Raw genomic sequence first — 23,036 nt, forward strand, 5'->3', positions numbered from 1 at the left:
CAATATGTTTTCCTTCGATGGTCAAGATGATAGTGTTCCCAATCGTCCACAATATCATATCTCTTTTTCAACTCCGTCATCTCCTTGCATTTTTTATTAAAAAACAAATTATTTTGTAGGTATTTATACTTATTTTAAAAATTTTAATTTATTATTTGTGTGAAAATTCATAAAAACAAGATAAAATTACAAAGTTTCTTGTCTAAAAAAATGTTACTACTTAAATTTTGAAATTTTGTTAGTAGAAAATAAAGCTTTAATTATATATAATTTGAACATTTCTCCTATAACTCTTTGTTTAATTTTTCCTTCCAAAACTTTGACCTTAAATGTGTGTGCGATTGAAAGTGGCCAAATAGACCAAACAAAACTGATTCTCAAATGTCTATGAGGAGCGAAGGTGACGGTTCCATTTTTAAAACTTGTTGGGAATTGAATATAAAGATTGCAAATTGTTGCTATTGAATGATGCGCTAAGGATCATCCTTATCTTCGGGATGAGGGAATTTAATCTGCATTATTGAAGAATTTGTCCGGAGAAATTATCTAGGCTCCGTTTGGTCAGCGGGAATTAGCGATCACGAAAACAGAAGGGAAATGGAAATTGGATTTCCCTTTGATTGGTTGGCGTAAAAGTGAAGTTATTGGGAAGCAATTTTCAAAGAAGTGCAAATGGCTTTCTTAGCAGACCCAACATTCAAACTTAGAGTCAAGAGTTGACTTGTATTTGTGGCTTATAAAATTGTATTAATCTATTTTTAAATTCATATTAGTTGTAAATTTAAATTAAATTCGTGAGTTAATTTATCAATTTTATTTTTTTATCTTATACAATTATGTTCAAAGAACAAAAAATTGGACCATGTATTTCTGGACAGAGATGGTAAAAGTGGGTGTGGTAGTGTAACCAAAGATGCTACAACTAGGTGGATCTGTGATTTTAGCGGCAAGATAATAGTAATTCCTTTGGTGATTGCTGGGTTACTGGGTATCTTGATGGTCTCAACTTTTGTTGGACTGAGGGATACAAAAATATTGATTTTTACAGTGACTATATTAAAGTTGTTAGTATTATTTCAAGGGGTTGTGATGATAATCACCTCTTTAGAGAAATTATTGATGACATTAGACTTTTGTTACAGAGAGATTTACTGATTGATTTGTATCATGTGAGTAGGGAGGAAATGGGATGGCGAATAGGATAGAAAGATTAGCCCATAGACTAAAAAATACTTGGTTATCATTGGTCAACCAAGGTTATCATTGGTCAACCACCATTTCTTAACCGAGAGGTGGAGATTGATGATGAAGATAGGCTTTGTTCTCTTGTTTTTTGTTCAAGTGTTAACATCCAGGTTTATTCCCCCAAAAAAAAAGTTGTCAAGTCATGCTGCCTTGTTATAGTCATCGTGGTCTTCTTTTTTTTTATTTTTTATGAGGACCTTCGTATAGTCTTCTATTACCTTCGATCCTTAATATAAAATCTTGTTTGATTGTTATTTTCATCCTAATTATAAGACCCCAATCCACTTTGTCTCTTATATATATATATATTTTCTCAAAGTAGTCCCTCTAATAATAATAGTTCTAACCAATAAACTTGATTAGTAAGGATATTTTAGGAAAGAAAACACATATTTATTATGAATAACTAACTTAACTTATTTCCTCTGATTGAAAGTTAGGACTCAAGAAGCTGTAAAAGTGAAGCAAGAGGAAGTTTGAATTTGAAATACATCGAAACCAAATTGTTCTCATTTTTTGGGTATTTTAATTATTTAATCATATATTTAGCTATTTATTGTGATAGGGGTAATCTCTTGTGAGCTTACAATATAAGTTTATAATCTGAGTTTACATCCTTGTTATAAGTTTACTTAAATTTGAAAGTTCAATAACCTTAAGTCCAATGAAAAAGGCAAATTTTTCAGGTATCCATTTTTATGAAGAAACCCTTCATCAATAATTTTTTTAGATCTCACATACAGGATTCTTTTAATGGCCAAAATACCCTTCATCATTTTTTAAAAGGTTAATAATATATTTAGTCTCTAAAATTTAACCTCATTTTAGTTTTAGTTCCTAAAATGTAAAACTAATAGTTTTAGCCATATTTGAAATCAATAGTTTTAGTATCTGAAATTTGATTCCATTTTATTTTGATCATTATTTCAAGGATTAAAAACATTGTTCTAGTCCAAGGACCAAAAATTTTTAAAAGGATCAAAATGAAATTAAACTTCAAGAACCAAAATCACTAGTTTTAAATTTAAAACACCTAACTATTGATTTCAAATTTGAAATATAATTGGTGATGGAATTTCTTGCAATTGTTTCAGTAAAACTTGGGGTCACAAACAAACAAAGACAATACGACATAAAGTTTGGAATATGAACAAACCTCTAAGTTGGAATGAACATTTTTCAATCGATGATATAAATTACTTATGTCGACCATTAACTTGTTTAATTCAAAATGCAATTAATAAGTTCCTGGTCAAAAAAAAATGCAATTAATAAGTTGGCCCCACCACAATAAATATCCCTTTTAATAGTCAATTCAGTTTGGCAACATGTGCACGTGAATTCCAATGAGTTGATCCCAGACAATGCTTTTGAAAATATATACTTCTGACCATATAAAACGTACACGTTACATTATTATTAATCCGCAACATTACATAAACACATGTAATTACTTACAAGGACCAACTTGTTTAATTCAAAATACAATAAATAAAATATTCTAAACACCCTTGTATTTTATTTTAATTATACATACCTTTCCTATATTTTAAAAAACGTCATATGCATTTGAAAAAATAATAAATAAACAAGTTTAGATAAACGAGATTAAAAATTTAGAATTATAACATTAAGTAATTTTATAATATTATAGAAATTAATTAATTTAATTCGGAAGTTTAGCGTATTTTACTCAAATACAATATTAATAATTTGGCCCTATCACAATAAAAATCCCTTAAAAATAGTCAACTTGTTCTGTCCAGTTTTGCATTAAAATTACAATACGTTAGTCCAACATCATACTTCTACAAATACCTCTAAACCATATAAGACGCACGCACCCATATGTGTATTATTCACCAATTATTACACAAGCACCTCATATATATGTTTGTGTGTATCCTTCCTCTTCTCTCCACACATTAAACTTGTATCCATGGCCATGAGAATTCAGAAACCTTTGCTTCTTCTTCCTCCTCTATTCATCACCATTTTCATCTCCATCTTCCCATCAATTTCTCTCTCTTTTAGCCTCAAAGATAGCTTTGTTCAATGTTTTTCCGCAAATACAACAATCACTAATAATAATGCAACTTCACAAGTCATATTCACCCAAAATGACCCGTCTTATCAACCCATTCTTCACTCTTCCATCAGAAATCTCATGTTCTCACACAAGTCAACCCCAAAACCAATCCTTATCGTCACTCCAAATAACATCTTTCAAATCCAATCTGCCATAACCTGTTCAAAACAACACGGTTTACAGGTTAGAGTTCGAAGTGGAGGTCATGATTATGAAGGTCTTTCTTATACCTCCCATGTTGAACCTTTCATAGTTATCGATCTTTTTCATCTTAGATCGATAAGTATAAACCTTGAAGACGAAACTGCTTGGGTTGAATCAGGAGCAACAGTTGGAGAGTTATATCATGAAATTGCTAAAGCAAGCAGTATCCATGGCTTCCCTGCAGGAAGCTGTCCCACAATCGGCATAGGAGGACATGTAAGTGGTGGTGGATTCGGTACTATTTTCAGAAAATATGGTTTAGCAGCTGACAACGTTGTTGATGCTAAAATGGTGGATTCTGATGGTAGAATCTTGAATCGAACATTAATGGGAGAAGATCTGTTTTGGGCCATACGAGGAGGAGGAGGATCAAGCTTTGGTGTCATCACTTCATGGAAAGTTAAAATCTTACGTGTCCCCCCAACAGTAACAATCTTTGATATTTCTACAAATGTTCTTGAAGATGATGATGATTCAGCAAAACCATTCATGAAGTGGCAAAATATAGCAGATAAGCTTCCTGGGGAGATTTTTCTTCATGCAGTAACGGGAACTGGAAATGTTAATCTGAATGGTTCATCTTCTAAAACTATTACAATTTCTTTCACAGGATTGTATCTTGGAGAAGCTGATAAGGCTGTGACTTTGATGAGTGAGAATTTTGCAGAATTGGGTTTGCGGAGAAATAACTGCAAACAAATGAGTTGGATTCAATCTGTTCTTTATTTTGCAGGATACTCAGTGAACTCCTCCATTGACGTGCTACTTCAAAGAAACCAAAAATCTCAGATCAGTTTCAAAGCAAAATCCGACTATGTAACGAAACCTGTTCCTTTGTCTGGTTTGAAAGGGCTATGGAAGATTCTATTATCTGAGGATAATCCTCCATCGTTGATATTGACACCTTACGGAGGAAGAATGAGTGAGATTTCAGAATCAGAAACCCCATTTCCGCATAGAAGAGGGATCATATATGGGATTCAATATTATGTGTCGTGGGATTCGAATAATAATGAGACGACAGACAAATATTATTTGACGATGATGAGAAGATTGTACGATTACATGACACCGTATGTTTCGAAGAATCCGAGGGCTGCTTATTTGAATTATAGAGACTTGGATTTGGGAGTGAATACAGATCTAAAACACAACTATGAAGAAGCAAGATCTTCTTGGGGTTCTAAGTATTTCAAGAATAATTTCCAAAGATTGGCTAAAGTGAAAGCTTCTGTTGATCCTGGCAACTTTTTCTGGAATGAGCAAAGCATTCCTCCTTTGACCGTTATCTGATAGAAGAAATACATATGTGTGTGTGGTGTGAAAGTTAGGTTTGTTGAGGAAGCGTGAGGATAATTTGAGTTCTTAATTATTGTCGATGGAGTTCTAGAGCTTCAAGAAAGAATGTTGAACATCCAAACTCTTCTGTCAGCAAATATGAATATGATGAATAATAAAGGGAAGTTTATTTTATTATTGGCCGGACCCACCAATTTTACTAATGTTTAAATTTCATTTGTATCATTTTTCAAATTCGTAGTTAAATTTTATTGCATGTTTTTCACTAAATGATAAGGACTGTATTATTTATGACTTTTTTTTTCCGAAGAATTATTATGAAGGAATGTAATTACCGAAAACTCTCACAAGCAGCATGTGATAACAGATTCCGGGACAGAAAATAACTATGGATCCATAATACTCAATTATTATTAGTAAGACTTTTTTATTACTAGCTCCGGTCCTTAATATAAGACCCCGTTTGATTTTTGTATTAATCCTAAATATAAGATCCCAATCCATTTTGTCTCTCATATTTACTCAATTTTTTCCAAGATAGTTATTCTAATAATTAGCCAACACACTTGATTAGTAAGGATATTTTAAAAAAGATAACACTTATTTATTACAAATAACTAACTTAACTTCTTTTCTTAATTTTCTCAAATTAGTCAAGTGACTATTATAATTAGGACCGAAGGTAGTATTAAATTCTTTCCTTGAGTTTCATAATGATTTTTTTCCATTTTTTATTAACATATTGAGAGGGTTTGAAACCCTTAACCTCTATTCTTATCTTACCCCACCCTTAGTATATAAGCCAGCATGGAGAATTTTATATTGATAATTAATTAATATTTTAATGATGATAATGTGATAGATGTTGTATTTCATATTGATATTGGTATTGAGATTAATAAAATTATAAATATCATAATCACGCAAAGACGACATTAGACGTGAAATTGGAATTCTGAACAAACTTGGAGTTCTGAAGTCACATCGTCAAGCCGCGCTAGGTAATGACTATTATTTTTGAAAGGAGAGCAAAAGACCAAAATACTACCTCAATCCTAATTATAGAGTCAGTTGACTAATTTGAAGAGATTAAGAAAGTAAATTGAGTTAGTTATTTGTCTTAAATAGATGTTGTCTTTCTTAAATATCCTTACTAATCAAGTGTATTGACCATAACTATAATTATTAGAAGAATTATCTTAGAAAAAATTGAGTAATATGAAAAGTGGATTAGGGTCTTATATTTAGGACCAAAATAAAAGCCAAACAGGGTCTTATATTAAGGACTTAGTATTAATTACTTATGAAGACCAACTTGTTTAGTTCAAGGATGATAATGGAAGATATTAACATTTTAAAAGGAGCTTTGGAAGAGTGAATATTGAATTCTTGATTTTCTTTTAAAACAATCTCTCGTGTATTGTACAAGCTAATTAAATTCTAGTTTTACCAATGTATTGATAGGGACAGTATTTTGAATAGAATATGTGGTTAGCAAAAGAAAAAAAAAAGAATTAACTAATGGAATAAATTATGCAAAAAAGAATGAAGTATTGTAAATATTTGCCCCGCAGTTCAACAAGTGTTGGTCCTAATAAATGAGGTTTTGGTATGAGATCTTAATTCAGTTTGAATTTATGTGAATATAAGAAAACGTTTTTGGAATCGCTACTTCTAATTAAATCCGACAATGCTCGAATCTAGTCTAATTAGATAGCAATATAAAAAAAAAAAAATCACCCCACAAACTTGGTGATAAACAGCTGAGATTTAGATTTTCATTCTTATGGAAATACCTATAGTTAATTAATACTATCTTCAGTTTTTAATATAAGACTCAATTAACAATTTGAAAAAATTAAGAAAATTACTAAACTGTTTTAAACTATTTATATTTATTGTTTTTCTCCAAATTAATTTACCCCACTTACAAATTAATATATAATATAATAATCTATATGAGTATTTTAGAAAGGTCATGTAATATATGCTATAATTAAATAATCTAATAACTTTCTAAATTTCTCTAAATTGGTTAATTAGATCTTATATTAAGAAGCAGATTAATAACTAATTCTGTATGGTCGAGTGTGTTTATTGAAAGAATCAGATTATTTGATTTGATTATCCAATATTTAAAGTTTTTTTCCTACTATTGAAACGTAAGCATACATATGATGTTGGAATAACTTTTTATGAAATATCATTAATGCGTAGAAATACGTAGAAAAAAAATGTAACTCAAATTGTTCATATTTTCTTATTCTAAAGATTAAAAGGTAGAACAGTAGATTAAAAAGTAGAACAATAATAAGCTTTTTATTTCTAATAAATAATAGGGAGAATTACAATGAGGTTCTAAAAGAAAAATAATTACAAAACAAGTTCTAAAAGTTATCATTTCCCACTTTAAAACTTGTCAAGCCGTTTAAGTTGTTATTAAGACTTTTTAATAATTATTTTCCTTCTTTGAGGCCTTATTGTGATTCTCCCTAAATAATATAAAATAAACAAGAACATTAAATATATAAGCTTTTTCTGAGAAGAAAATACCTACCTAAACAAGTTTTTCAATTCATGTAAGCAGAAAACAGTTTTTTTTTTTCAAAAAGTAATCAATCAGGGCAAAATAATTTATCCTCCTTAATTATTTAAAAAATCTTGTCCAAAACATGAACGTCATTTCTGCATGAAGATTGAAAAAGGTCATCAAATAAGCCAAACAAAATTGACATACTATATCAACGCAGACGAGGGACACTTTATCTTTCAAAATGGCGAATCGAATATTAATCTAAAATTGTTTGCAATTGGATGACGACCAAAGTGTTGGGAAAGTTTCTCAAATGAATTGCTATTTTCAACTGTCAAAGCTTGAACGTCTCCCTTCTAATTGGTCTGACCCCAAAATAGTCTGCTCCGGGCATAAATTTTGGAGAAAATTGCTGAGAAAAATTACAATCAAGTTTCGAAAAAAGAATTTAATTATCTTAAACCCATTGACAAGTGAAAAACATGAATAGAAAATAACAACAGATTCATACCAGTCACTTATCATTAGAATTTCATCATAATTAATTTCCTTCCTCAAACCTTGCGGTAATTCTCCCAAATTGCTATGATGCTTGAAAAAGAAATATAATCATCAGAAAAATCTAAAGATACGTGAATATTATGCAATGACAAGTTTTAAATTAGAAAATAATAAGTTCATACTATTTGTTCATTATAGATTAGGAAATAACAAGTCCAGATATCTATAACTTTTTGCCTAAATGGACACCATCGTTTCAATGAACACCAAATTTAACTTAAAATTCAATATTTATCAATTAATCTTATTTAAATAAATCATTTCTTCCTTCACTTCTATATCATTGGCCCAAGTGCCAGTTACAGCTGCGCTAGTTATTATTGGCAGCAAATGCCTAAAGACATGGATGGTCACCGCTTCAGCATGTTATATACAATAATCCCTGAAAAAAATTAATAATTACAGAGTAAAAACAACCATATACATATATATTTACATATAAAAGTTGTTATTGTGTCAATTTGTTTCCCCCCTCAGGATATCTTCCTTGAAAGGGCCAGAATCATGTAAGAGATTAATAACAAGCTTCACCTGTACAAAAGACAAGAAATCAAAGTAAACAAAATTGCAAATCATCAGGGTTAGATGAAGAGGGATAATAATGACCTTTCACAAGAAAGGCTACACTTGAAAAGGGAATGAAACTGTCATTAAAAAGTATGTCTTTGGACTTTCTGGAAGAATTTGGTCGGTACCAAGAAAATGGTTACATTACATCCTTCGTCATACAAACGAGAACATAACCTCTTATCTAGACGCAACATTAACAGGAGATAATCTTGAGGTATGATCCAAAGTTGGAGATACTTGGTTTTCTGATCTTATTTGCTTACTGCAGTTGTTTTTTAGTCATGTAGTCAGAGAGTTGCATCACAGCTCGTCAAGTTAACCAACAAGTTTCTAGAGTTTGGCCCCTGTCTGGCAGTTTATTTTTATCCAAATGTTTATTTCATGGTTGGAAGTTTCCTACAATTGCTTTCATTCACGAGTGTTTGTTGTTTGGACTGCTTTTTATCTTTTATGCTTGCGTATGCTTATTTTGGACTTCTTGTATGTTGTTTTTAATTGATTCTTTTATAAGGGGGAAAAACAAGTTTCTAGCCTAAGAAGAATAAGTTCCAGAAACAGAAGTTTTATCCCGAATATGAATTTGATACTTGTATTAGATACAGCACAACAATGAAAATTGAATCTGAATAATACACATCATTTTGCCATATATCTATGTCAATGCTGGAACCTTTTAGACTCTGCCCACGTGGGGCCTACCTTAGACAGCTTGGAATGAATGATTTCCCAACCCAGTTTAGTTGGGAAGTTTGCTGCTAAAACAAGGTTCTTATAAGGGACTTCTTCGGAGTTCGTTAGTTAAATTTGAACCTGATAGAATTGTTCTATATTCTCTTTTCTTTTCTCCTCTTTTCTGTCTATTCCATTCTTGGCCATTATATCAGTTAATTGTATTTAGTCCTTAACCCTTCCAAGAGCAGAAAAATAAAGTGGAAAAATTGCATATCCTTTCAAGCAAGGCATATAGTTCCAAAAGAACGCATGTCAGCTGACAATTATCATACCTGAGAAGCTTCACGGATTAAGAAGTCTTCAATAGGCTTCCTAAATCCATTATCCGTCAGGTAGTGGCAGCTATAAGTTGTCACTGGCATATAGCCTCGCTGGATCTTATGCTCACCCTGAGCTCCAGCCTCTACTGTTTGAAGATTGAGTTCAATCGCGGCTTCAATAGCCTGTAACGCCAAACAGTGCAACAACTACATTATATGCTTCATGAGCTATATACTACATCTTATTTGAGATCTTGGTGAACCATCAGAATTCGAGGATCCAATCAAGGAATAAGGAGACATGAAAGCGCCAGAAAACACTTGAGAAACAGAGTCTCACTCAGACTGTGATTGAGAATTTAGAGTAAACCGTTGTGTAAACAACCCAAACCTCTGTGATTTTGTGCAACTGCTAGCGTCATAATAGGGCTGTTTTGAATTTCTTTTATTGGGAACTAATTTGTTTATCTATACAACATTAGTATAAGAGATAAAATCATTAAGAGTGTAGTGTACTTGAACAGGAGATAATGGAGAAGACCCAGTTTGGGAATCGTTAAGGATTTCTGTCCAACTCTCTGAAATCTTCTTTCATTCGCATTTTCAAATTGGGGGATTTTGGAGGAGAAAATTTTGCCAATCAAGGAAAAGGGAAAATTTTCATCTGATCATATCTTCTACTTCCTTCTCTCCACTTTCCTGTTCTTTGTACTCCTTTCATTCTCCTCCCAATTCCCAAGCATGCTTATGATTTCAAAACTTCTTTTTTTTCCATTTTGTTACTGAAACTTGAAGACAAGCTGCAATGCAAACAATCTAAGAAAACAAGGAAAAGCCAAGACAAGTAAAACAAGAGGGGAAGAAGGTGGAAACTGGAAATGTTACAACGCGGATAAATATCAATGCAACTAGCATCAAAATCACATTCATGCTAAATAGCTTCGACGCTTGAAAAAGCAAAATACACTAATACAGAGTATAAAATGAGCAACATCCTTTTCTTTCAACACCAGAAACTGTTGGTGTAAGCCTTACTGAGGTGAAATGAAAATTTAAGAAGAAAAGGAAATAAACTAGAGAATATAAACAGAATATACAAGGTAAAAATAATAATAATAATATTAAACTCCTAGAAAAATGATGGTGTACCTGGTAATAACATGCTTCAAAATGCAAACTTGGATAATAACTCCGAGGGCTACATCCCCATAGCCGCCCATATAAAGTATCTCCTCCAATAAGATTTAGAGCTCCTGCAACAAGTTCATCTCCTTCTTCTGCAACAACTAGCAATACCTGATCTCCCATTTTTGATCCCATCTCATGAAAAAATTCCCTTGTCAGGTAAGGGCTACCCCACCTATAATATAAAGCAACAACAATGTATAAGTACCAATATTTGATACATCCCCATATCATCGGTGTGATTTGATTCTTTTCAAAATGAAAGATTCAATCATAAGGAACAGACTTGTTATCAGTTGTGTTCCTGTAGAACTTATAGAAGGAGTCCCAGTGCCTTGCCTGCCAATACAAATTCACAACAGAGTAAGTTGAAACAATACGACTGTGAAGTTTGCCCAATAATATACCAGAAGTAAAATTTGCTTACTGGAAAGATAAAGTTATTCACATGGATGTGCAATATAAAAGTACACACCAAAACTGACCAGTGTCGGTCACTAAAATATTATTAGAAGCATCAAGACTTTTCCAACAACCACAAGCTTTTCAGATCAATTCTTGCCGTGAAAGAAAAATCTTATCAAAAAGAGGAAGACAGTACAAACAAAAAGACAAATTACATCCTCCTAGAGGAAAAAAATACACAAACAAGATTATTAGTAACAAGATATTCTTCAATCACATTGCATATCTGGATTCAAGATCAGAATAACACAAGGAAGAGCACCAGAATGTGGCCACACATAAATCCCTACCACCACATCAAATATCAGAGTTCCAAGGAAAATATAAATATGAGCATTCACTCCAACCAAACACACCAAAGGACTGCAAAAGACTGCATGACACCACACAATTGTACACATTAACAAGAAAGAAATTTTAACAAAGAAGAAAGTTACAGGAGTAGAATGAGACATCTCTAACAGGAACGTCATAAAGAATATGCACAAAGAAAGGAAAAAAATAAGAAAGAAAACAAACGAACACAAAAACCCTTAAAACCTACATAACACTAATAAAAGTACCTTTATTTCATAACCCCGGAGCCGTTTCATAATCAAGTTCTGTGCGGAAATCTGCACATAAAAGTTTCTATAATAATGTAGCCAACAAATAAACTCAACTGCTTTGATGTTATCTAAGATACACCACCATTATACTACATGAGGTGAACCCAGAAATGAGAACAATTTTTGCAACAATTCAGAATCAATTTTTTTCCCCCATCATGCTGTCACAAAGAGTATGAAAAGGAAAACTGCTAGCGGATTTGTACATTGAACACAATTTAAAATTTTTCTTTCCATCTCACCAAACCTTCAACAACAAAGACCAACCTTTTTGCGCTCTTGGCGAATATTTTTTCTTTTACTTTGCTTCATGTCCATCAAGAACTCATCAAAACTGCCACGTAGAGATACAAAACAAAATGAGATTGACTGATACAAAAAAGTAATCTTATAACTCACCACAGGAGCCAAAGTTAAATTACTGATGTATCATACTGATTGACTGCATCACACACATCATGTCACTTTTTTAATAGATTGAAGATCTGACAAACAAAGTTGGATTCCTTCCATGGTCCAGTATTTTAAGAAAGACATGTTAATTCAAGATCAGAGATGCAGGCATTTGACACAGGGAAAAAGAAAGAAAAGAAACAGTATTTAACGTCCTTTGATGTCGTACAAATTCAATGTTAAAAATAAAAATATCTAAAAGGAATCAGAGTTCAGAAAGCATAAAACTATAATTGGAGCTAAGAAAAAGTTGACTGTCAGAGATAAGTGATATAGAACAATTGAATAATAGTCTTTTTGTGAGAAGGAACAATGAACAAGGACATTCATGACCTGGAAAAATAAAATAAGAAAAATGACGAAGGACACATGAGCTTGAAGAAACAGTATGTGTAAGCAAAAAAAACCGAAACCTAGTTTGCATCACAATAGCTTGTAATGCTTCCTTGTATTTTACTGCCTTCAGAAACTCTTAATAGCTTCAGACAAATGACATTGTGCCAGAGTGTTTTACTTATAGGAACTTGTCGCCAAGCTATTGAAAATTACATGCAAACATCAGCTCATTTCAAGGGGAGGCTTCCATTACATGTTTGGCAAATGCCAGGGAAGAAAAGTAGAATAACTATTCTAGCTCCAAGCCTTGCCCAGCTTGAAGGGAAGTATTGGAAATCATTTGATTAATAGAATTTTTGCCAAATGATGAAGTATCAGTTGACTTGTTTCTATTATGTTTTCATGTCTTCTTAGAATCTTTTTTATGTTTGGTTCAGTCCTCAAATTTATTTTAAATATTGTTTTGCTGCTCAATATATGGTTATTCTTGGGCCTTTAATGGGTAGACTCGTCAAAAGAATCACATGAAATTACAGGAGTTAATGGGCTGAGGTGGTTTCATTTCATTATTTGCTTTCAGTATTTGACTCTTTAGTTTGCATCTATGTTCCTATCGTTTTCTTTTTTGGTTGAGGGTGTTTTAGTGGTTCAGTTGTGGCTTCCTTCCTCCTATATGTAGCAACCATTAGTTCAAAATAAAGAACCTCTTCAAGTCATCATTTTCTTGGGGGGGGGGGGGGGGATCTTCAGCTTCTTTTGAGAGAGACCCCCCCGGGGGGGGGGCCTCAAGTTGAGGAAAAGAAGTAAAAGATGCTCGTCAGAAACTCCAACTCAATTTCTCTCAGCCCAGATACAAAATTAGAATGCCTAGATGAAGCCAAAATGTATGCCAAAACAAACATACAAACCGAACGCATTCTAGGAACATTTTACACTACCAAAGATGGGGCACATATAGTGATTCACCTTTTATAGTTACGATTTTTCCAGTGGTACTGCATTCCCATCCTCTGTAGAAAACCTTTTTCACCAAGCTTGTTCCACTCATTTTCAGTGGGGAAAGTAATATGCAATGATGAAAGCTCGAACTGTCAGGAAAATGAAGTCAGATTAAAAATGCATGGCAGATGTTCATATTAGAACAACAACCAAACGGAAATTAAGGAAACAAAATAGAACAAAATCTTTCTATGCAAGAAAATGCAGATGGAAGTGTAATGGTCCTCCTAACCTTTAATACTTTCACTGAGCAGCAGCATAAATGCAAGTTAAGAGAAAATTTTAGAACTGGAAGTAGTTAATAAGAAACAATTTTCTAAACTCTGTCAAGAGTAAGAATTCAAGTCTCATATTAAGAGTCAATAATGAGAGCAGTAAGATATATGAACATGACATTAATTATAATGACAATGCTTCAACTGGTAATGATAAAGTGACAAATTAAATATACTAGGGGATACTGGTAAAACAGAGGGTATTTCTACAACTACTTGCTGAAAGTTAAGGCCCTATGATAAATCTGATACCTTATCAGTCAGATCCTTCATTGCAGATACTATAATGTCAAAGACTTGATCCTTGTATGAGGTGTTACGAACTAGAATCCTTGGACCAGTTACTGGAGTGAATGGCACAGAGCATTGTAACTTTGGGTAATATTTTAACCCATAGCTATAATATGCATCAGCCCAAGAATGATCAAAAACAAATTCACCATATGAATGGCTGCAACCAAATCAATAGGTGAGAAGACAGACAATAGATAAAAGGTTAGATAAAAGCTGTAATACAAAGCAGCTGGAAAATTACTTTTAGAACAATAGACAAGCTCCATAACGAACTAGAAAATAACTTGCCGCATGGATGATGTAGCAGATGCCAAACCTTTTAAGATAGAGTAGGACAACACCTACAATCTTGTTGTCTTCATCCTTGGCAATGATGTGGCGGGGCATCCATCCTGTTTCCTGAAATTGTGAGCAATAATATGAAAATTCAGATGTTTTCACAGTATCACTGACAATTTGACACTGGTAATATGAAGAAAAAGTTGTGGTAACATCAACCATGGACCCTGAATGGATACAAACAAAATGTTTGAGGATGAAAAAGAAGAGCAATTCCTGAGAAATGAAAGACGTGTTTATTCTTGGTTTACAGACAATCGGTTTTATCAAACATCAAATAGCATCCAAGGTATTGTCAATAGAATCTCGTTTTCGTTGCACACAAAATGACCATCTGAACAACATGGAAATTAGTAGCAACATGTCTGTGAATACCCATGACAGATCAAAGGATTAAAAAAAAACTAATTAGGACTCTGAAGCCTAAGAAATACTCATGATTTTAAAGAGAATCCAGTCAATTGTGATCATCAAGTGAAGCAATCCACAAATGGCAAGAAGGATAAAACCATTTGATTTGATTTTAAGAGATCTCAAATGCATTAACGTAGGATATTCTGGCATCCATGGGTCAATATACTAACCCAACCATGTATTCCATCTGCGATGAGAGAATGCAAACATATAAGAGCAGTCTGGCTCAGAATATGATAGAACTTACACTTAAGGAGATTATCATGAAATAGGAGGATAAGATAACATGACTAATAATAGATACAAAGAAAACCAAATTCAGGAGGGGGGAGTGGGGGAGGCTTGATTTTGGGCCGCCGAAGGGATTTTGTTTTCTTAGCATTTTCATCTTTGACTTAGCAACATTGAACCTATTCCAAAATTGTCAGATTTACTTACAATGGAGGTTACAGAGTTTACATTGAATGATCCATGGTTTTAGGATAAAAGGGGGCCCCCTGGGGGTTGGGGGGTTACCCGTTGATATTAACTACTCCAACATATTAAGCTATAACATGGCACAGCAGATGAATTAAAAAAAAAAAAAACAGACAGAACCAAGAGCTATACACTTCCTAGCCGTTCAGCTGACATGTCATTATAAAAAGATAAATAGAAGCTAAGATTTCCACACCTTCACTGCACTTCCGGAATCCTCCAAACTTGATAAAAATCCATGGGTAAGAAATGGATTGAACTTTTCAGTGCCCGTGGCATCCAGAGCACAAGCATCCCATTCACTGGATGCTACCTCCGAGATAGAAGATACAACTGAAACTGTTATCGTTTTGGGTTGTGCCAGCTTCACCATTGTGTCCTGAGCACACAAGTATCAATAAAAGGGCAACAGGTTGAGCATATCACAAGCAAATACAACGGATAAATCTTCAACGACAAAGAACTATGAAAGGACCACTTAAATAAAACACCTCTGAGCCAGACCCTGTCAAAGTAAATTGTCCCAAAACAGAATCCATTACTTGTGCTTCCCTGGACCTTCTAGACTGCCAAAAAAGTGCACTGATTCTAGATGGCTGAAATGAATTCCCCATACACTGTCCAGATAACAGATTAGCCTACAGCGAAATTATCATTTGCAAAATCAGTAAATCTGCAAAACATCAAAGAAACTAAATATACCAAGAACTACACAGAGTTAATAGCATGGGCATAAGAAGGTATATATAGACTTATGCACTACTTTGAAACATCATTCGCCATTTTTCCCACTCAAACACAGAAGCCAAATCACGCGGACTTACAGAGCGAGTTGCGAATTTGTGACCGAGAAATGGAGAAGGCTTGCACCAGTTCACTGCTACTGCCATGGCTCCAAGACCCCGGGAGCACAGATCTTTCTCGCTCTTCCTCTCCTACCACTGTGGTGGCATTGTTGAATTTGTAAGTATCGCTGAAGGTTTTTTTTTTTTTTTTTTTGGGAATAAAAAACAAGAAAAAATTGGGGAAAACAATGGACCAGAGGGATTGACGACTAATTTCTGCCACGTTGCAAATTCTTGGAGGCAGATATCTGATCAAGGCCTGCATTGTTTCAGAGTTTCTCTCCTGGCAAAATATTACGCGGGGAATGGGTTAACGTTAATTTCTTTTTTGAGTGAATTTAACGTTAATTTCTTTTTTAGCATGAATAGTTAAGATTAATTAATTAGATGTCATAAATATATTAAAAATGCATCCTTTTTTTTTTCCCAATGACCCAGCATTTTTATTAAAAATGAATTAAGATTAAAAATTAGAGCTGAAAACTGAAATCATAGAAGATAGTCTAGAAAATGTTTAAAATGATTACTGAAAAATTGAAAACCATTGAAAATGTTAAAGATAAATACTAAAAACATGAAAGATAATTACTAAAAATGTGAAAAAAAGAATGATAAAAAATTAACTCAGAAAATACTTTAAAAATAGAGTTACACTTAAAAACTATTTTAGAGTATTCAATTCCGCTGAAAAAATATTTTAAATACTGAGAACACATTGGCTGGACAAACTTCTAAGGGTTAACAACAATGTTAACATTGTTCTTGAACAAAAAATGTGTCAAAGTTGCAAATGTCTTTCGTAACATCTCAATGTGAATTTCTATGATTAAGGAAAAATCATTATCTTAATTAACATGGCAATCCAGTTTTTTCAATTCCAATATATATGAAGAATTCCAATATATACATTGCATATATTGCCATCGTCTTAGTCTTAAGCAAGTTAAATTTAGTGAATTTCTATACTGTTCAATAGTAGCAGTTTTGTCAAATATTAGTCTTCAAGACTTCTAGAAATATATTTCTCAAAACAACCAATACTTCTCATAATATAAGATATTTGAATGATTAGTGATAAACCTCTATTTTGTCTTATTATTTTATATCTTTTTGGGGTTTTTTTTATCAACTAAAGCAAGGTAATTAGCATTTATTATTGCTATTTTCAATTGATGAACAATTTTAGTAAATAGAGCAAAAAGGTTATTTTTGTCATATTTTCATACTTGCTTTTAATTAATAAATTTTGGGATTTTTTATACTACAATTTGTTAAATTATTTTGTAGGTTATTCTGGAAAATTTGGAAAAAAGAAAGAAAAGATGAGTTGTTATTGTGGAGACCCAAAAGAATTGAAAAGAAGGACCTAAGATTTCAAGTTACAATGAAAGCCCCATGAATAATGAAACTCACCGTTTTGAATATGAGAACATTGCGGGCATCTGATTATGAGGGATACAGAGGATTGAAGGGAAGGACGCCGCCACACATACACAAGCTTTGAACCTCTCCATTCCAATTCCCTGAACCATCAACCTCACCTACATCCACACCCTTCACCATAACGCGACCACCACTATTCATCTTCCTTACCGTCAACGCTCCCTCTTCCTTCACCAAACTTCCTTCTTCCTCTTTCATTCTGTTCAGCTTTCCTTTGGCTTCACCGATTTGCGGTCAACACTTCTTCATGGCTGTTGAATCTATGGAGCTCGTTGTGACTGGATTTAAAGCAATAAGTAGCTGAGTTTTACTGTGCTCTTTGGGATTGAATTTAATGACTTGAGCTTGGGACCTACAAAAGGGAGTCTAGTTCTAATCTTTAGTTTAAACTGTATATTGATGATTTCTGGTTTGAAATTTGTTATGTGCAGTTTAAAACTTGGAATTACTAGTTGTAATTCTTGATTTGGATTGGAATTGTTGAGATTTGGATTGGTAATTTTAAGTTTGAGCACTTGGGTTTATGAATATATATTTAATTATATGTTTATCCCTTTGTTGATTCATTGTTAGTATGATTTTTATGCTGATTTGTGTAGAGATTATATTTGAAGTGAATTTAACAAATAATTGATATTCTAGTTGAGTATTAATTTAAAAGGAACAACTTTCTAAACCAATCCTTATCACTTAAGTTACTCCCACATCATTAATCAAGTTAGGATAGTCATTGGTTCATTTCCAAAGAGCATCTCATCATTAAATTCCTTAAAATCCAAATTAATATTTTCATTTATCATTTTATTAAAAAGCCCAAAAAAAATAGTAACTAGGATTTACCTAATTTGCATTGTTTGCAAAGTAGTTTTATTAAAGAAAATCAAATTTAAAACCCTCTCAATGTTTTTGGTACTTAGTTTAGCTTAGATTTTCAAATAAAAAGGCTCCGCGAGAAAGACTATCTGAATTGTGCACTATATTACATTTATATTTGGTTTTATTTTTTATTTAACCCAAGGTGACTAAAAAGGTTCAAATCAATGGCGCCGTTACTAGAGAGTCAATTTATTTGACTCTCTAGTAAATTAAGTGTCAACTTTATATTGATTGGGTTAATCGTTCATGTGCCACTTTTTAGTTGTTTTAGTGTTTGAGTCCGTCTAATCTAGATTGCATTCACATTGCATTGAAAATTTTTGAAAAATCAAAAAGATATCTTGATTTTATTTTGAATTTAACATACGTGCTTACATATCTTTTGCATTGCATTTTGCATCTTTGCATTTGTGCTAGAATTTCTCAATTGACTTGCTATCTTTAACTTGGTTGCTGCTGTATTGGTGCTTTCTACTTGAAATTTTGAGCTTTTGATTTACTGCACCATTTCTCAAAGTTGCTTGCGAGTCATTATTGCATTTACAAGATTGAATTGGTTAGTTCTTGATTTTAGACAGTTTTAAATTGCAAAATTTTGAGTGTAAAGACAAGTTTTGGATTTTATTCATACTTGTGCATTCGTAATTGATACTTTGAAACCTCTTTGAGTGTATAGACATATACTTTGCTGAAACTCATTGAGAAGTATTTGGTTCTTTGAGATTCACTTGATTTTGGTCTCATACTTGTGAATTTTTGATATTCTGAGTCTTGCTTTTGCACTTTGCTACTTTGAATTTCTTTGTTGCATGCCCAGAGATAAAGAAACCTTACTCTACGATCCTGAACTGGAGATAACTTTGAGGCAATTAAAGAAGAAAAAGGAAAAGGGTTAAAAAAGTATAAGTGAATTTCCCTTATAACACCATACTTCTAGTGTACCTAACCAAAATCTAGACATGGCTGATTGTACTGGTAATGGTGGTAATGGTGAAAATAATGGAAATAGAAATGGGGGTAATGGAGATAATAATGGTCATGGGGAAAATCATGTGCCTAGGAATAATGGTGAAGATAAGAGGAGTCTTAGAGAAATAAATAACTCTACTATGAATTTTGATCCTTATAGTTCTTACAATTTTGATGCTAATTTTGAAATCAAAGGTAACTTGATTAATACTATGCCTAAATTTCTTGGTCTTTCAGGTGATGATCCCTAGAGACACATTGAAACTATGATGATGGTATGCTCTACTATGAAGCCACAGGGTGCAAATGTAGAGGAGCTCTTGAGGAGAACGTTTTACCTTATCATAGAAGGAAAAGCCAAGGAATGGCTAAGAACTTTGCCCCAGCACTATGCTACACTTACCTGGGAGCAACTCAAGAATGCTTTTCTTGAGAAATTCTTTCCTACATCTCAGTCTTCCAAGCTTAACAAAGCTATCTTTGGAGCACAACAAGATGAAGGGGAGTCATTCTATGAATATTGGACTAAGTTCTTAACCATGATGTCTCGATGTCCAAATCATCAATTTGCTAAGTCATAATTGGTTCAGTGTTTCTATAAGGGTCTCTTACCATACTATCAGAGGACTATTAATGCTGTTGCTAATGGTTCAATTCTTAATCTTACTCCGCAAGGCACATGGGACCTCTTTGAGAAGACTGCCACAAATGACCAACAATATGGCACTAGAGATAGACAGTGTGTTAGAGAAGTAGCTTCATCCTCTTCTAATGATACACTTAAGCAATTTATAGAGAAGATTGATAGGAACTAGAGAAACTAGAGAATGAAAGGAACCCTAGACAATGTAATGCAATGGGAACCTCCCAGGCATTGGTAGCTCCTAGTTGTGATTATTATGGTTCTTCTATGCACATAAGCAATGTATGTCCTTCAAGATACGAAGAATTTTTTGCTATGTTTCAGGGACACCCTACGAACCAGAAGTGGATTCTAACACATATAACGAGAGGTGGAGACAGAACCCTAACTTCAGTTGAAGGGATAATGATAACAAAGGGCAGAAACAATTTCAAGAGGGAACTAGTGGACTTGGTGCTTATTCAAGCCATTTTCAAAAACCTTCAAGGGTGGTTACTCCACTCCAGAACAATTTACTTTCTCAACCAAAGAGTGATAAGACCAACCAACTACTGAAGAGTATGGCTGCCCAACTTAACAACATGGATAACCAGTTGAAAGAAGATAAATCCTTAAATGATAGCCAATTTTCATCCATTGCCACAATTCTATAAAAGATGCAAGGTGATAATGCAACTATTTGTAAAAAGTTGGTAGGGTTAGAGTTGAAGAACAATACTGTGACATCTCATCTAACTCAAGTGGCCGATAATGTGAGTGATCTGCAAGCCAAAAGTGGAGGCATACCTTCTAATACAATTATCAATCTCGAGGTCCTTAATGCCATCACTCTGAGAAGCAGAAGTAAAGTACGTTTCACTGAAGAGGATGTGGATGAAGAAATAAAAGCTAAGCCTACTTCACATCTTACTACACTAAGCAAGAAATCTGAGAGCTCTAAAGAAAGAGCACTACTGGCTAACACTAAAGAGCCTACTGAAGGGCAAGAAGAAGAAAAGAACCAACTAAAGTGTTACAGATGCCAAGTGCACAACTTTGGAGCACGATGAATTAAGCCAACAAGGAACTATCACACATAAAGGTAAAGAGGTAAAAATCAGTGACATTCCTTTCCCTCAATCTTTTCTTAGATCACAAAAGAAAATGCACGATGAACAACATGATAATGAATTGATTGAGATGTTTAGCAAATTAGAGGTTAACATTCCCTTGGTTTAATTGATTAAGAAAGTACTGTAATAGGCTAAGTTTTTGAAAGATTTATGAACTAATGAAAGAAAATTTAAGCCACATGATAAGGTTCGGTTGGGATTGAATGTGTCTACTATGTTTAAATCCTCTCTGCCAATTAAGTATCAAGATCCAGGTTCCTTTACCATGCCATGTACCATTAGCAAGAGTCCTATTCTCCATGCATTATTAGACTTAGGAGCTGCTATCAATGTGATGTCAAAGTTAGTTTATGAGTCTTTAAGGGTTAATATTCTTAAGCCAACAAATGTAGTACTCCAACTTGCTGATCAGACCATTAGGTATCCACACGGAATACTTCAGAACATCTTAGTAAAAGTGAAAGACCTAGTCTTTCCAGCTGATTTTTATGTGTTGGATATAGCTAGTGAATCTAGGGGTAATGATTCTTTGATACTAGGTAGGCCCTTTTTGATGTCTGTAAAAACTAATATTAAGTTGCCAACAGGGACTATTACTATGTTTGTGGGAGATCATTATGTGCATTTCAACATTAAAGATTCCATGAAAAGATTGTATGAAGATAATTCATTATTTGGTATTAGTGTTATTGATGCTTTGATTGATGATATTTCTAGTGAACATTGGTTATCTTTTACACATACTCATATTGATGGTTATATGCTACCCCCCACTTCTTCACCCCATTCTTCTCCCTTCCTTATGCATGGTAATGACATGAAGTACTCCACAGTTGCTCATGTGGATTGTACTCTTTTCACACCATGTACTTATAAAGTTACTACATCAAATGTTGTTCTTGTTTCTAACTCAAATTGGCTTGAGGAAGGTATTGTGGGTGTTAATGCTATAGGTACCACTAAAAGGACTAAGAACTCATATGAGCTTACAACACAATTGATCACAAAGGTCAAGTCCCTACAAGATACTATAGCAGCTCTTGCCCATTCAAAAGCCAACAAGAAAAAGAAAAAGAAGCAGAAGCAAGTCAGACTTGTTGAATGCATCTTGCAAGCTAACCCTGGCTCATCTGGTGATTCTGATAATGTTGAAGTATAGAGTATAGAGCCTTAAGAAACAAAAGCAAAAGAAGAAAAGTATAGACTCACATCTTCTGACATCAAGCACCTTATTGGCCATCTCCAAATACTTGACATTCCTATTGATGATCCGAAGTTCAAAAAAAAATGAAGAAGAAAAATTATTGGCCTTTGGTGAGTCAGTTTGGGTTCAATTCTCTGAATTCGAAACCCCACACCACGAGAGGAAAGCAAGATAGATTGGACCTGTGGTGATCACTTCTATTTGTCCACATGAAAAGAAAGCAGTGGTGAAGATTGCTAAAAGGCAGCGGATGCGAGTAAAGTTGGATTAGCTCCAACTTTACCATTCGAGTTATAAGCCTCCATAACCTGTCAGGTTATCCCCTTCCTTCCCTTGATTCATTTTTCCATGTTTTGTGATTGCTCGTGATATCTGTTTAACATGTTTGTTTGATTTAAGTGTAGGGAAAGGGGTAATCCATTAGGAAAAAGTAGTTGTGGTTGTTTTTAATTCAATAAAATCTCTCCTTGTGGTTTTCTCTCTCTTATCATTACTCCACATTTTGGGTTATGCATTGGGGACAATACATGATTTAAGTGTGGGGAAAGATTTTGTATTTCTGAGTCCTTATGTTGCTTGATGTGGTCTTATAAATGGTTGAGTCTT

General features: G+C 33.5%; 2 protein-coding genes across 3 annotated transcripts; one reads left to right on the forward strand and one right to left on the reverse strand.

The window, feature by feature from the left end:
• The first annotated feature begins 3,125 nt into the window (after nt 1-3,125).
• LOC114759124 (berberine bridge enzyme-like 26) lies at nt 3,126-4,959 on the forward strand. Its single transcript, XM_028948221.1, has one exon. The coding sequence runs from the start codon at nt 3,185-3,187 to the stop codon at nt 4,829-4,831; it is 1,647 nt and encodes a 548-aa protein (XP_028804054.1). The 5' UTR covers nt 3,126-3,184; the 3' UTR covers nt 4,832-4,959.
• A 3,183-nt stretch (nt 4,960-8,142) lies between these two features.
• LOC114759107 (uncharacterized) lies at nt 8,143-16,319 on the reverse strand. Of its 2 annotated transcripts, none has more exons than XM_028948200.1 (13): nt 16,163-16,319; nt 15,830-15,976; nt 15,535-15,717; nt 14,425-14,507; nt 14,067-14,265; nt 13,507-13,628; nt 12,019-12,085; nt 11,707-11,757; nt 10,965-11,017; nt 10,643-10,853; nt 9,506-9,676; nt 8,401-8,462; nt 8,143-8,313 (listed from the first exon to the last, which is right to left on the reverse strand). In XM_028948200.1, the coding sequence occupies exons 1-13, from the start codon at nt 16,226-16,228 to the stop codon at nt 8,298-8,300; spliced, it is 1,431 nt and encodes a 476-aa protein (XP_028804033.1). In that variant the 5' UTR covers nt 16,229-16,319; the 3' UTR covers nt 8,143-8,297. The 2 variants fall into 2 exon arrangements, with proteins under 2 accessions (XP_028804033.1, XP_028804034.1); XM_028948201.1 differs by having other exon boundaries at nt 8,252-8,313; nt 13,507-13,622.
• Between the last annotated feature and the right edge of the window lie 6,717 nt (nt 16,320-23,036).

This window comes from Neltuma alba, unplaced genomic scaffold, assembly GCF_004799145.2.
Source record: "Neltuma alba isolate B1F8T4 unplaced genomic scaffold, ASM479914v2 tig00010789_pilon, whole genome shotgun sequence".
In the NCBI taxonomy this organism is placed as follows: domain Eukaryota; kingdom Viridiplantae; phylum Streptophyta; class Magnoliopsida; order Fabales; family Fabaceae; genus Neltuma; species Neltuma alba.